Raw genomic sequence first — 16048 nt, forward strand, 5'->3', positions numbered from 1 at the left:
GCTCTCACAAGTTAAAGCTTTTGGCTTTCTTAGAAGGCCTGGCTGGGAATCGGCTGCAGGCTGTGCTTACTACAACAGGATTAGCTCCTCGTTAAAACCATCTCCTTTTGATGTGGCCTTGTTGGAGAGGATCTGTACTGACTACGTGGCTCAGCCAAGTCATAATAATGCTCTCACATCTGCATCTCACACATGCCCTAAGACTTTCCTTTTTTTTTTGTTCCCCTGCTGCTTTTAGATAGATGGAATTATAAGTCAGTTTATTGCTCCTTTATTCTACATTCATGTTTCTGTGTAAAAGATGCAGCTGAGCCAATGTGTTCACACCCCAATGGTAATTGAAATATTCACCTGAAGACATAAAGTGACGCAGGTTGAATAATACCGCATTACCTTCACAGGAAGTGGACATGCATTACTTACCCACTACACCAGAGTTTCCCAAACTCTGCTATTACAGTCCACGTTCTAAGGATATCCATGCTTGAGCACAGGTGACTTTAATTAGTACTTGTGCACCAGGATTGAATCCGCATTAGACTAAATTAAACACAACTGACTTGTAATAATCCTTTCTAGACCAACATTATAGTTGTTATTGTAACCAATACCACACAGCATTGGCTTGCTGGTGCTCCCAAATTATAAGGGGATCCAGTCACAATCCCAACAGCTGGGATGCCGATGCTTAAAATGCCGGCACCGGAGTCCCGACACCTGTCAGAATCTTGGCGCCGGCATTCTGACCGACAGCATCCCAACAGTAAGTACTGAGGTGAGTGGGAGGGTTAGGTTTAGGGTGTGAGGAGGGGGAGGCTAGGTTTAGGCACTAAAAGGGGAGGTTAGGTAGGGAGGGAAAGGGGTAGGAGTAGGCTTAGGATACTGACCGACAAGTGTCGGTATTCTAACCCTGTTGGGTTGCCAGCGTGGGATTCTGACCACCAGCATCCCATATCCAACCCATTATAAGTATTCAAACTTTCAGAATAATTTTTGCAAGAAAGCAAAACAAGACTTTAATAGCCTTTTTGGGGCACATTTTACTGTTAACAAAAATGAATAATTTTTTTTTTTTAATTAATATTTTATACATATAACCCCTAAAACAAGACTCTCAAGTTCAAAGGTGGGGTCTGTTGGTATATATGGATCAATACAATCGTATTAAATCTACAAAGTAATACATAAAGCAAAAATATAAAAAGTTCCCTTTAATACTGGGTACATTGTCAGAGTTATTCAGTGGGTGTAGGATTGATAACCTTTTTTGTGAACAAAGATTGGGTCTCGGTAATCTATAAAGCAATATAACAGTGTCCTTTGTTTTGTAGATTATTAGGAGTTATTTGCCCCATGTATCTCAATGGGCTTGTTGGGTCTGGTTAATACTTGGCTAAAAATCACGTGAGATTGCTAGGCGCCCAAGGTAACTGAGACCCAATCTTTGTGCTGGTAGGTTGGCGCACTGGAAGGCAGCTGCAGACATGGACAGACATCGCCGACCCAATTTGAATCTGGTGCCGGTCGCAAGCCAATCGGAGCTTGCAGACCGGCTGCCCTGCTGATTGGCTGCCGGTCCGTAAGTTCTGATTGCCTTTCGATTGGCAGCGCTGTCTCTCCATGCCTGCCTGCCAAATCAACACTGCTGCCACCCTCGGCGACTGGGTGCAAGGGGAGCGGCGGGGTACAGATGCAGCTCGGGCACCATAGCAGCCGCGCCCCTTGCACTCAAGGTAGTTGCGCCACTGTTTGCATGCATGTTACCAAACAGTGGGGCCCTTTAAGGATCAATGGAAAGGGGTTATAGGCAAGGACAATGTAAACAAATAAAAGGCTGCCGGTGTACTTCAGGGTCCAGTCTTCAACCTGGGCAACGCCGGGTATCCCAGCTAGTTCTAAATAATGTTGATGGCTTTATAAATCGTGTTATTTTCCTTGTGCAACATAGCATACCAGTGATCTTTCTTGGCTACAAACAAAAACACAAATGTCAGTATTTTCCTATAATAATATTAATAAAGATATTTTTGCATTGTGTTCAGTGTTTGCAATAGAAAAATTCAGTTAATGGAGAATATAAAATGTAAAAAAAAAAATCCATATCTATGAACAAATACCCTGTTCTGTTTACAATTGGTGAAATGTTATCCTTTTGAAGTATACTTTTTGCAAAAAATTGTGTTAAAATATTTTGTAAAAATGTCAGATTTTTTAAAAATCCCTTCTATTTCTTGTGCTTTTTTGTTTTTAGCCAAATGCTTTGATTCCTCCAGCTCCTATTACTACTCCTGTGATGAGCCTACCCTCAGAGCCAGAGACCCTCCAGCCTCACGTCGGCAGCAGTCTGGATCCCAGTCAGACCCCCCCTGGCGCCCCCAAAGAAGCAACCATGCAGGTAAAAGCCAATAAATCTGCAGATTCAGCTTTTCCCGCAGTTACTTGATTTAACATTTGAAACGTATTTTATATTGGCTTTCTGGGTTTGCCTAGTTTCTTTAATACTATCAGAATGTAAGATAATTGAGATGGTAAATCATTGCTTATATGTATTATGTTTGCTTAGTCTTAAGGAGCGTACACACTACACGATATGCTCCCTGAGCGATATCGTCTAGTGTGTCCCCGGCAGGGTGTGCTCAATGTCGTTCATGACATTGAGCACACCCGCTGAACGATATCATTAACGATATCGTTCAGCGCCGGGCTCTCTCCCCCATTCCATAACATGCAGCAACCTGACAACATCGTCAGGTTGGCCTGCATGTTAACCCGATGAACGATAATGACAAACGACCCGCGGGAACGCGCGTCGTCGTTATCGTTCATCGTTTTTGTGTTAAAAATGGACGATAAAGTGGACGACTGAACGATAACGATATCGTTATCGTTCATTCGTCCACGTTAATCGCCCAGTGTGTACGCACCTTAATGGTGCATGCACACGGTCAGATTTTTCTTCAGATCTGAACGATAACGATTTAAAAAATCGTTCATATCTGACATGTTGGAACGATGCGCGTTCCTGATGGTCAGATAACGATATCTAACATCTGATGTGTTTGCAGTCAGGTTTGGACGATTTCATTCATTTTTATGCAGTCAAAAATCGTTCGTAGTTCAAATCATTGCTCAAATCGTTCAATCGTTCATCTGACACATCTGACTGTGTGTATGCTCCATTAATCTAAAGAGAACAGATGATATTTGTAGGTAGTATACAATAATACAAAAACTGCTAATTGTATTTTTACATTGATGCTTAACTAAATATTTACCTGCATAGTTTGGATTCTGCAATTCATTTTTTTTTGGCCTTGTGCTTTAATTTTGGGTTATCTAGTCAACCTTTCAAGGTACAGTCACCCTTTTAGTAAATATGTTTGCTTATAGAATGCTCTCATTGAGCTTAGCTTCTGAATGATCAAAGCGAATATAAATACATACTGTATATCTTTATATTTAATTTTCCCCAGAATCAGTTCTTTTAATTTTTTTAGGGCTATCATCGGATACCTGTAGAGAAAATAGAGAAAAAGGAATTGCTTGCAGAGCATCAACCGCTACAGATAACCTTCAATGGTCTTGTGCAGCGCTGCTCTGCAGTGGCATCTGACCCAGTAAGTCTGGTTTCAAGGTTTATACAATTGTTTTGAAGTAATGAACAATATACCATTATTTCATGTGAAATAAATCCTTGTAATAGTGGTTTAATCCAGCTAGATTAGGCACAGTACAAACGCCCAGATTTTAATTGGTATACGTGATCTAGTAAGTGGCCTTTGAATGCATTTACTATGTAATTTTTTTACAAGTTCCAGATTTTTACAAGTTCCATTGAGTATAGTAAGGAATACTGGGGAGAACAGTGGGTTACAGTATATTTTGTGTGTCTCTCCTTTCGGTCTTATTTTCTGTATGAATGACCTGCCATGCTTGTGTTTTTGGTCTTGTGTTTGCAGACACTGGTTAGCCATGGGGGATACCTAGAGATATTTGAACACTTGAAAGTCCCATAAAGTCTGTACACACAGGCTTCTTAACATAAGACATATTGGAACCTGAAAGCAACAAAAAAAAAAACCCTGTTTTTTTTTTTGTTTTTTTTTTTGTGTTACTTACAGAACTCTGTACATGAGGCATCCCTCTCTACATAGGGATCGTGATCCTTTTTATGTCTGCATCCACCTTTGGTCTGCAGTTACGAGAAAACAAATTGGATAGATCACGTACACGTATATATAAGCATAATACACAGATACTTAGTAAGTTACTGCTAAAAAAAAAAAACATTATTACAGGTTGAGTCTCCCATATCCAAAATGCTTGGGACCAAGGGTATTTTGGATATCGGAATATTACGTATTTTGGAATATTTGCATACCATATTGAAATGTTTTAGGAATAGGTCCCGAATCTAAACACAGAATGCATTTATGTATTATACACACCTTATATCAAGGTAATTTTATACAATATTTTCAATAATTTTGTGGCTCAAGCAAAGTTTGTGTACATACATGAAATTAATTTATGTTTCATATACACCTTATACACACAACCTATAGGTAATTGTATACTTTATTTTTAATAATTGTGTGCCTTAAACAAAGTTTGTGTACATTGAACCATGAAAAATCAAAGGTTTCACTATCTTAGTCATGCTAAAAATATTCCGTATTTCAGAATATTCCGTATTTCTGAATATTTGGATATAGGAGACTCAACCTGTATAAGAATTGCATCTAACACTTATATGAGCAGTAAAACAAAACATAATGTTCGCAAAGGAAAGGTATTATTTGTATGGTTACATTGTTACATTTGTATCTGCCACTTTTGGGGTACATCTAAATATGAAGTTCTTAGTGGTAAATTCAGTTAGCCACGAGGAGGTTGAATTGCCATTGTAACAGTGCGGAAATGCTGCCAACGGCACCTCAACTCTTACCGTTCGTGGGCTGACCTTGCCCCGTAATCGTGGATTTTTTGTATGCAACCCTATGTGGATACGAACACAAATCTGCCAGTCCAGAGATACCATAAGTGCGGTATATAGCCGCACTTACTCGTGACTAATTGAATAGACTCCAGAAAGTATTCAGTCTGCGAAAATAATAGTAATATAATGGTAAAACACTATAAAGTAAGTTACTTCTATTTCCAAAACAGTAGAGACTTTGCAACGCGTTTTTTAATACTGGAAATGTTTCAAATATGGTGTTTTTGTTCAATATCCTCACGCTTTGGTCTTTACTGAACAAAACCTTTCCCACTACAGCAGATGTCTGTTAATGCTAATTTTCAGGGAATTAAGTTACTTTTCAACACTATTGAAATATTCCTGTGTTTGAGAATTTTAACATTACTTCTCATTAAGGTACTGTGTATTTTAAATATTGTGGCATAGTCCTACAATCCACAGATAAATGATTTGACAACTGTCATACAGCTAAAGCAGAATTCATGTTGTGAAATGTATAGAAAGATTAGCAGCTCCTAATTGCAATAGGAGACTTCAGTCTTTTACCCTTAGATGGCAAGCTGCAGCGCTCCAGTGGGAGGGCAGCGAAGGATTGTTGGACTGTTGCAAAAGAATGTTTTTGCTTATAAATCTTAAATGGAATGAGCATAAGAGGAGCATCATTAGACTGTCAGATAACCGAGATGCCTGAGGGAAGGCTGCCTAGGTAAAGCAGCAGGAAGGACGGGTCTCAGCAGGATGAATAAGATCTCAGCACGGAAAATTGCTTGTATGAGATGTTAAATAGATTGCGAGACAAAAGCTGGTAGTGAATACGTATATTCACTTCCCTGTACATAGCCCCTACACTAAGCGGGACATAAGCATTGCGTATTGGGAACACCTCATTTTATTTGTACAATGTCTCCCATTCACAAGCACATCTGTGACATGAAGGAGGTTGGGAACGTTTTCAGGTTTTAAATTGTAATGAATTGGCTAGCATTAAACAAAGTAGATTTCTGCAGTGCTTTCTATATACAAAGTGAGAGATGTTATTATGCCATCTGATCTAGTTTTTTGTGCCATCTTCTCCAGTTATTGTTGCCTTAAAGATGGTGCTCTCCCAAAAACAGTTTGATGATTGCAGTTTTATTATGTTATTAAATGTTGCTTATTCCTTTTATGGATGACAAAAGTTACACTAATCTAGCACAACTGAGTTTCGATGTGTTTACCTCTAAGAATCGATTTGCCATGGCTTACTCAGCATAAGGTGCTTCATGTACACCTCAAAAGGATTTGTAATATATTATTGAAACAAAGAAAGTGGAGAGAATCCATTTAAGTTTGACCTTCTTATGTTCATGTATATATTAATAGGTATTAGTATGACTTTCACAATGATTTTGTCAATCATTTGTTTAATGGCTTCGTGACATTATTATGGATATTTGAAATGTATTCAAGAGTACTGTGATATTCAGATGGGAATACACATGAATGCCTGTCATACTGCTGCATTTGCTTGTTCCACATTCAATGGTCATCTGTAAATGGGTCCAAAAATTGTATATAAAGTTATGAATATATTGATGGCAAGGGTATCAACTCTTTTATATAGTAACGTTGCACAGTGAATTCTGCTGTCCTGTCTTTGCATTCTCCAAGCCTTTCCTCCTATTCCAGGATCCTTAGATCTCCAGGGCACAGAGTGTGGGGGGAGTAGGCCAGGCCTTTCCAGGAACGTTGGAGCTTGAGTTTTCAGAGTTTTCCTTTTCAAAACTTAAAAATGAAATGCTTGTTTTTTGGTGGTTTATTTTCAGTCCATTTCTCATTTAACAACTTTCTGTGGGGAGGTATGACAGAAGCCAAATCTGCAGTACCATGTCTCAAAGAGGTTTAGTTTTTCCCTTCTCTAAGGAGATTTGGGTAAATGGGAGATTGTGCCTTATGTGGATGCCCCCTTTGCAGGGCTTTACAATACTACTACTATCCTAATACCTAACAAAGCATCCTTAAAGGACATTTTGAATAGGATTTTTTAGGGGATTGTTAAATCAACAAGGTGGACTTGTCTTCCAGATCGAACTTGTTACCCTTGGTAGATCAAGTCAGGAACATTTTAGCTTACATCGGTGACGCTGTCATAGACATGGCTCTCGGCTTGTCCCTAATGACTCCTGTCACCATTGCGGTCATATGCACTCTGAATCTTTGCAGACAGGTGGATGCAGAATCCCAAAAAACTCTGGAGCCATTATCTTTCGTAGGTTTTGTTCTTTTCTTTTCAAGGCATGACTAGACAGGATAATTTCTAATGCCAGTTCCTTCTGTCCGGCCAAGGCCAGTTAACCCAAACGCAATGGTTTTGGTCTATTCTTCTGTCCACAAAAACAAAATAAGAACCCCTTTGAGGACTTGTTCTGGTGACTCCCATGGTAACCACCAAAGAGGCAGACAGTCAACCTGTATCAAACCTGCTGACAAGCATACAGCATGATGGGACACTTCCCCACATATTGTCTGTGGTGGTAGCCCATGTGCTTGGGTTTTGGTACCAGTGGACCTCTTCATCATTGGATCAGTGGGTAGAGGTATCCTAAAAAGAAGTACTATCCTGTACCTCTTTCTAACCTCCACCCAGGTGTTTGTTTGTTTTTTATTATTATTTTTTTTCTTCACAACATCTCTTCCGAGGGAGAAGACCTGCTGGCTCTTCAAGGCGCAATTCAGTCCATACAAAGGAAATTTTGGGGTTTCACTCATACCTGTTCTCTGTTCCAAAACGGGTCTTTTAGATCCATCCTGCACTTTAAGACTATGATTTAATCTACAGGTCACAGAGTTCAAGATGGAGTCCCTTCATGCCCATCATCCGTTCCATGAAGCAAGACAAATTATTTACCTCCATGGATAAAAAAACACCTCCTATGTACATGTCCAAATCTGGGAAGGGCATCACTGCTCTTCAGGTTTGTGGTGGGCAACATCTATTTCCAATTAAAGATGCTTCCCTTCTGGCTGGCCACGGCTTTCATTATGTTAACCAAGGTCATGGCTTTTATGCCAGCACTTTTATGGTAGAAAGGGGTCACTGTTTTTCCATACCTGGATGTCCTTCTAATTAAAGCAAGGTTAACTGCTCTTTTCCGAACCCATCTGCAACTGCTTCAAGGTAATTTGGTTCACAAGTGCAAATCCTCACTTGGTGACTCAAGTGTTACATTGTCATCAATGACCTATTAGTTCCTTCTTTGGTGGCTGAGCAGATGCATTCTCAGTCAGGGTTAGCCATTAACCGAGAGTTGCCCATTGTGACCATAAATACCAGTCTGTAGCGTAGGGGTATAGTGACACTATCTTCGTCCACAAGGGTTTTGGTCTTTGGCCAAAGCAAAGCTTCCCATAAAAGTTCTGGAGCTAATGGGGTGCTTCAAGATCAGTCCGTTCTTCATGGCAGATCCCTTCAAATTTAATCGGACAATGCCACGACCATGGTAATACATAAACCTCCGAGGGAGAACCTGAAGCTCCTTGGCAATGGTAAAATCAATTAATATCTTCTCTGGGTGAATGGAATGTTCTGTATCTCTTGTATTTTTCATACCAGGGGTAGAATACGTGGGATGCAGATTTTGTGAGCTGGAATGCAATCCATCCCTTATGGGTCTCTATATCCATAGGTATTTGATCAGCTTGTACAAAATTGGGGTCTGCAAGATTCTATTTTATAGCCTTTTTGAGGAAACATGAGGTGGCATCATATTGTTTGCATACCAGGGAATTTCTAGTGTATACAATCATGGTCATGTGGTGGTACCAACTGGTATACCTAATTTTGGCAATTTTTATGCAAGCACAAAAAGGTCAAGAGCGATGAGGTTCCACCCCTCTGTATTACTATGATATACTAAGCCTGACAGCAGAACCACCTTGTTGACTGTTCATTTAAGCAGATCTTCTATATCTGGCCAATTTTGTCATAAAGACATAGCTTTGTTGGCTTTGACGACATGGCTGTTGAGGCCATAATCCTTCAGATTGAAAGCTCTTTAAATCACTTCATTCAGACTATTAACAAGGCCAGTAGGGAACTACATATTTTAACAACAAGAAAAAAATCCAAAAGCGCTAATACCTATGGACACAATAGGGACCTGCTTTATATCACACTCCACCTGTTAATCAACAGGTAGGTAGGGCTAGCTGTCTATCGCCCTCATGTTTTTCTTTTCCTAGCTACATATTTAGCTGCCCCATCCCGGTGTTGCAAAATACGCCTCTCAAATTGCTGGATTCTGTTAATATGAAACGTGGAAGGTATCTTTATTGCTGGTCCATTCTGCAGTCTTAGTTCCATTAGACAGAGTGATCCTGTATACCAGACTTTTGTTCTAGCCAAAGGTTACATCTCGATCAAGCTCTAGGCCAGGATCTTGCCTTGGCATTGTTGACTGTATTTGTCTCCTTGATGTTGTTCAAGCTTTTTAGGAACTACAGATATGTCCTTATACACCTAGCTTTAATACGCCATACTGCAGGAGATGCCCAGCGCGAGAGATGTAGCAGTCTTTTTCTTGAATGTGTCATCTTCACAATCCAGACGCAGCAAGACACCACTCAGTGTACGACTGACGCTGGGCTGTGACTTTAATCGCACAGGAATTCGTTTTAACCACGTCACAAATGAAGCACACCGCTGAATTTAGCTTGAGAAAAAGACGAGGCTGCTGCATCGTAACACTTTGTATACAGATTCAGACTCATTCGAACACATCAAATTGATCAGTGCAGAGTACATTTTCCAGTTGTTTTATTTGTGCGAATAAGGACCTCTGAGCGACTAAAACTATAGTGTATAAGGACACCTCTGTTTGTGGATAGATTGTGCTTTATGATGCTTACAAGAGTGGTTTGCAAGAGACAAAATAGTCCATGGCCAGATGGATCATGACTACCATCCAAGAAGCATACAGATCTGACCTAATACACTATTGCTGCAGTCGCGCTAAACAGCCCTTGGCATGCTTGTGCCAAGCCTCTCTTTCCTGTCTTTTCACCTGAAAATGTGCCTTCGTTGCAATCGGATGCGATAAACCACTTCACGTGACTGCACTGATTAATTTGGTATGTGACGCTTTTATATCTGTGTGCCTCTGATTCTGTATACAAAGTGCTACAATGCAGCGTGCGCCACTATTTTCCACACTGACTGTTTTGTCTCTGGCCAACCCCTCTTGTAAGTAGCATAAAGCACCATCTATTCCCATACAGATGTGTCCTCATACACTGTGGTTTGTCACTCCGAGGTTCTTATTCACACAAATAAAACAACTGGAAAATCTACTTTGTACCGATCAATTTGATGTGTGCAAATGAGTCTGAATCTGAACAAAGTGCTACAATGCAGCATGCGCCGCTATTTTCCACGCCAAGTTCCGTTGTGCTTCATATACAGATTCCGTCACACACAGATGTGTGTCACATACCGAATTAATCAGTGCAGACACAGAAGCAGTTTGTCACATTCGATTGCGACCTACACACAATTTATGGGTGAAAAGGACGCTCATCACAAGCCTAGTCACATGGCACGTGACGGCTCTCTCGCGCTAACTGCAGCCTTAACGCTAGGTGTATGAGGACACACATGTATGTTTTGGAGGGAGCTCATTCTACCAGACTGGTTGCTGCATCTTGGTTGGCCAGGTACTATTTTTCAGTGGAACAGTTGTGTAAGGCAGCCTCTCGATCCTCCATTCGTACATGACACACAAAATGCAATGTTTTTGTAGCTAGAGAGATCCGTTTTGGATGTAAAGTTTTGCATGCAACCTTGTCTCCCATAGGGACATCCTTGGAACATCAAAATGAAGAGAGAATTTTTGTTACAGTTAAATACATTTCTCTGAATCTATTTTTATCTTATATTCTGTTTGTTCTTACTCTGAGTGCTAATTCTAAAGTTCTCGTTGAGGGTTTGGTTTACTTTTTTCACTTTCTCCTTTCTCCAACGTACACCCTTGGGTGCCAGGGCTAATGTTCTGACACTGGTGAGGAGTTTGAGGCATGAAACTTTTAAGACTTTGTTACCATAGGAAAGTTCCTACTGCCAATCTGGCATAGATGCTTTGCAAGGCAATTTAAAGGGAAGTGGGGGATCTTTTTAGTATTTTTGAATTGTTTAATGTTTTGCTTCACTTTTTTACCACATATAAAAAATATTGAGGAAATCCTGCTCCAGAAAACAAGTATTTCAGGTCACACTACATAATGTGTACGACTACGTATGTTCTTTTTGTCTACAGAAAACTAAAAGGAAGTTGGAAGATGCATTGCAGAAGTTGGAGTGTCTGTATGACAAGCTGAGGGAGAACACTGTAAGTATATGTCACTATTTCATTCCCTCCCCTGAACACATTGTACTCCATTAGCTTTACAATGGTTAGCCTTTTACACCTTTACATCATGAAAATGAATTAAACTGCTACTAAGGTTGAAGGTTTTCATCACTTTAAAATCCTAGTTTATGGTCCATACTGTTAGTATAAGTCAGTTACATGTATCTATAAACCGTGTTTTAGTGGACTTTTGTAGACAATTTAAGCTTCAAACACTGTAATAACAATCATACGCTATGCCTCACACTTTAGTTTGCTGAAATACAACTCTGGGTCCCAGAGGACTTGGGCATACTACAAATGAGGACATATTAACTTTATAATTGACCTCTGATTGGAGTAGTCCGGTGGGGATTCATAACTTTGGATCCACGTATATGTAGTAGCAGCAGATCTGTGCTCAATTTCAAGCATCTCTCTCCAACACAGAAGGACTCTAGCTAGGGATGTGTACAATGAATGCAAGACTGGTCCAATCATTTGCTGCATTCAGCTGTCTCTTCTCCAAACTCTTATGCTGGGTACACACCTGAATGATATCATTAGTTTGAGCGACGAACGATGTATCGATGGTGCATGGCTGGTGTGTACACCTGATATGTCTGTGAACGATGTCGGTCACAGACATATATCCGATCGGCCCTGCAGCATAGCCGAAGACTATATATCTAGCAGATATAACATTTCATCTGGCTATCAGTACTGCTGACCGCGTGATATGTCGGTCGCAACGTCACATGCTAATTGAATTCCCCCATGTGACGTCACAAGTGGGTGGGCATATTCAAATAGCTATGCTGGCCACACACATGGAGTGGACAATTGGTAAGTATATATGCACTTACCAATCATTGGATAGGTCAGTGGGTCGGCCAGGTGTGCACCCAGCTTTGAAGACAACATCTTATTTCTAATTTTAATTCTCCTTTGTAGACTGATTACCATCTAGTAAATGTACAATGAGAGTACATGCATACCTGTCACATGGTTTACTAATTTGTCCAGTAAATACAATAAATCCTCTAGGACTCAGATTTACAGAAAATACAGAGTAATATGTACTCTATTCCCCTCAGCAACTTTTTATCAAGAAAATCTATTATCAAGTTCCAAATTTAAAAAAAGAAAAGTCAGTGATTGCCGCTGTACAGTACAGACATCACGCACACTGGAATAGATTTTCTCGTACAGTCAGTTTGAGGAGCATATCGTAGCAATGTATTGAGCAGGGCAGTAGGAGTAAGTAGGGACAAGCTGTAAAGGTGCCTACATCTGACTGCTTTGTTTTCCCTCGCACAGCTATCCCCTCACATCCTGGCTGGGCTGCATGATATTGCCTATTGCGTGGAGAGTGGAAATTATCAGCAGGGTCTGGTTGTGCATACACACGTGGTCAGCAGCAGCAACTTCAGTGAAGTCTCCGGTTTCATGCCCATTTTGAAAGTGCTCATGACTATTGCCAGCAAGCTGGGCGTGTAGCGTCACAAAATCCTGCGGACATTGGAGGTGCGCACATGTAATCTGTCCACAATACAACTTTTTGGGTTCGTTTTTTACTATATGACGGTTAATATTTTGTGCTCCACAGTCACAGCTTTCTCAGTGTTACAGAGTGATTTAACATACTGTATACATATTCATTCATACATAAGCAGTGCAATATACTCTTCTAAAAGGTTACTATGACCGAAAAGCTGAACAAAGAATTAGCAGCCAGCTTAAAAATTTTATGCAATTTTACAAATTTACCATTAGATCTACTTTGCGTTTTTTGAAGGTATATAGGGGAATTCAATTAGCCGCCGTAATTTACTGTGGGCTGATTGAAGCAGCGGGGTTGTTTCATTAGAGCAGAAGGCGGCCCGCAGGCAGCAGTTAGTTTATTTGTTTTTCCAGCCAGAGCTGGCTCAAAAAGAAAATCCGCATTAAGTAGCGTGTTTGAGGGTGCCAAGATATTAACCCTTGGTCCGGGAACTTAACCAGGATTCTGTGGGTTAACACAGTAATTTATTGGGCAAGAAAAGGGGGCTCTAATTGAATAGCCTTTTTTATTTTGAATTGCCTACCACCCTTTTTCACCCACTGTAAATTACCGCTGCCAATTGAATTCCTTGCATAGTATGAGGGCCCGTCACTTAGGTGTGTAACATAAATGTCGCTAGTTAAGGCTGGCCCCTCAATTTAAAGGGCTTTGTTAGATAAAGTGTGATCAATACATAAATGCATACTGTACACGTGTGTCCTGCTGTCTCATTAACCCTACAAGACTATACGTCGCTGGAATCCATCCGATCTGCGTTCCCTTGCACAGGTCGGTCGACTGCAGAGGACAATCTTGATTACCTATTATTTCTGTGTATGTTATAGGACTTTATATTCAAGGCTTTACAGAAATCAATATTAAAAACATTTGGAGAAGTGGAATATTAACTGAATGCTTGGTTTTCCCATTCTATTTATGCAGCAGAGCTTTTAGTTTGTTTGATTTATATCTATCTTTTGTCACTGGCTAAATCTTCTTTTAATAACTATTGCTAAATGTTCAGGACCTGTTTTTTGCTGTATAATGTTGAGAAAATACTGTGTCGCGGCAATATCATTAACTCCTGGAGTATTAACTCCTCTTTAAACATATACTCCGTCATCTAATCTAGGACCAGCCTAGGTGACCAACAACTTAAACCTCAGTCTTATTCAAAAGCATGGTGTGGTTGTAATATAAAGTAAAACACTCAGGTAGCTGTACTGCAGTGTCCGTTCTTTTAAGTTCTTGCATTATTATGTTTATGAAAGCACAATATTCTAAATAAACATTCAAGGCTTAACACTGGATTGGATGCTGAAGGTAAAAAACGGGGCTGCAGTGGTTCGAGCAAAGCAACAAATCTCAATTTCGGTTACTCTGAAGTTTTTATCCAGATTAAGGCCTATATAAATGCAGATGTTGAATTTATATTTGACAAATTTTTTTTTATGTCATTGGTCCAAATATTACATGTCACAGAAACCTATAATACATTAAGTGTTAATCTAGGCTTTGCGTTACCTAATATAAAACATTAGACACTTTTGGTGTCACATGTTCTGTAAATGTTGGTCACCTTTCTGTGAATCTAGTTTTATTCCGTCGTCGTTATACTTCCTTTCCATCTGCACCCCTCACTGTGCTAATGCTGATTTTGTTATGTTACTAACAATTCATCTTGTGTTCAGCTGGATGTTGCAATTGAAAATCAGTGTGAAATTCAGGAAGTGAATATTATAATACAGTGTAATGATTCAGGTTGGCTCCCATGTAAGGACCATTATCATGGACCCCCCAGATCTGTCATGCAAGAACTTCCTACAAACCTTCATTTTCATTCAAAATCTTATTAATCATTACCCGCCTATTACCTTTTCTTGGACATTTGCCAAATTGAAATTATATGTTATCACTACACTGTGCCTGATTCCACAGCTTCATCAAATGAATTTCCTCATCCTCAAACAGTTCCAGGTACTTTGTTCTCTCCTACAATCTGGTCACTGACTTTCTTTATTAATCAGATCACTGTGGCTAAAGACTTTTCCACCCCATTTTACTCCAAAGACATTCATGCTCTCGACTACCAAGTCAGTGACTTTGATCTATGGTGTATATCGCTACCTGCAGTTGAAATGAAATTGTTCTTGCTATTTTTTGGGTACCACCAGTTTATTCTAATTTGTCCTTGTCTCTAGACAGTGGAACTAATGTTTGCTTTGAAATCCTAGTATGAACAAGAATCTGTAATAGTCTAGTGCAGACCTTTTTGCAGCTAACTTTATTAAAGCCATGTCAAATGCACTTTTATTTTGCTTTATATCCGGGCAAGTGAAATAAGCACCTATTTTGTAGACAACGTCCATGCGTTTGGGTGGGTTAATATATAACTGACAATCTTATCCAGAACTACATGTGTCCTTTTAATTTGCACCCTTCTGTTGTGAAGTGATTAAGTGATGCTTGCATTATAGTAAATGCTAAACACCATGCAGATCCTTCGAATATGTCCATAAGTAGGAATAAAATAGATTTCTCATTATAGACCCTCTTTAAGCCAGGAAACTTCCTGAGACCCTAGAAGTTATTTCTGTGCTACCAAAGGTTCCCCAAATAAACTGCTAGATAAGCGTGAGATACCCGTACCTTCAGGTTTGTTAAGCGTTACGCGGTCATCTGTAAAAAGAGTCTATCCTCACCGTAGCACTTCAATTGCAAAGTATATGTAAATAACTTTTAGTAAAGGTATCGGTGCTATGTGCTGGGATTCGGAGTCTTGAAATGTTTTCTTTCATTTTTTTTCTTCCCAAATTAGCGTTAAGTGCCTCATTTGTGAACTTCTTTTAATACATCATGCCATTTTTTGGCAAGTGTATGTGTTTTCATTATAAACATGATGTATTTTCATTCAATAAAATAAAGTTGCCTTGCATATTTTTATTGTATTGTATGAATAAATCACTTGAAAACGGTTTACAGTTGTTGTTAATTGTGCACTTCTCATTTTGAGGCAGACCATGAAGATCCAGTTAGTGTTGTAGTTGGAAAGCCACAAATGAATGCCCTTTGGACCATGGCGCTGTTGGACAAGTGACAGTCACTTGAGGTGTGTAATAATTTCCATGAAGTCCAAGGCTTTGTTAAAAGGTAATTAAAAAG

At 39.6% G+C, this 16048-nt stretch overlaps 1 protein-coding gene across 5 annotated transcripts in view; it reads left to right on the forward strand.

Annotated features, from left to right (window-relative positions):
* Window positions 1-15848, forward strand: part of SEC31B (SEC31 homolog B, COPII component) — a 187181-nt gene extending 171333 nt beyond the window's left edge. For 4 of the 5 annotated variants that reach the window (XM_088475642.1, XM_088475644.1, XM_088475645.1 and 1 more), the window contains 4 exons: window positions 2252-2395; window positions 3498-3617; window positions 11272-11343; window positions 12664-15848. In XM_088475642.1, coding sequence (XP_088331768.1) covers window positions 2252-2395; window positions 3498-3617; window positions 11272-11343; window positions 12664-12843 — 516 coding nt within the window. In that variant the 3' untranslated portion in view covers window positions 12844-15848. The remainder of the gene's footprint in view (window positions 1-2251; window positions 2396-3497; window positions 3618-11271; window positions 11344-12663) is intronic. The other variant, XM_088475646.1, reaches the window with a different exon arrangement.
* The last annotated feature ends 200 nt before the right edge of the window (window positions 15849-16048 follow it).

The sequence above is a fragment of the Taudactylus pleione genome, unplaced genomic scaffold, assembly GCF_031769625.1.
Source record: "Taudactylus pleione unplaced genomic scaffold, aTauple2 ptg000016l, whole genome shotgun sequence".
In the NCBI taxonomy this organism is placed as follows: domain Eukaryota; kingdom Metazoa; phylum Chordata; class Amphibia; order Anura; family Myobatrachidae; genus Taudactylus; species Taudactylus pleione.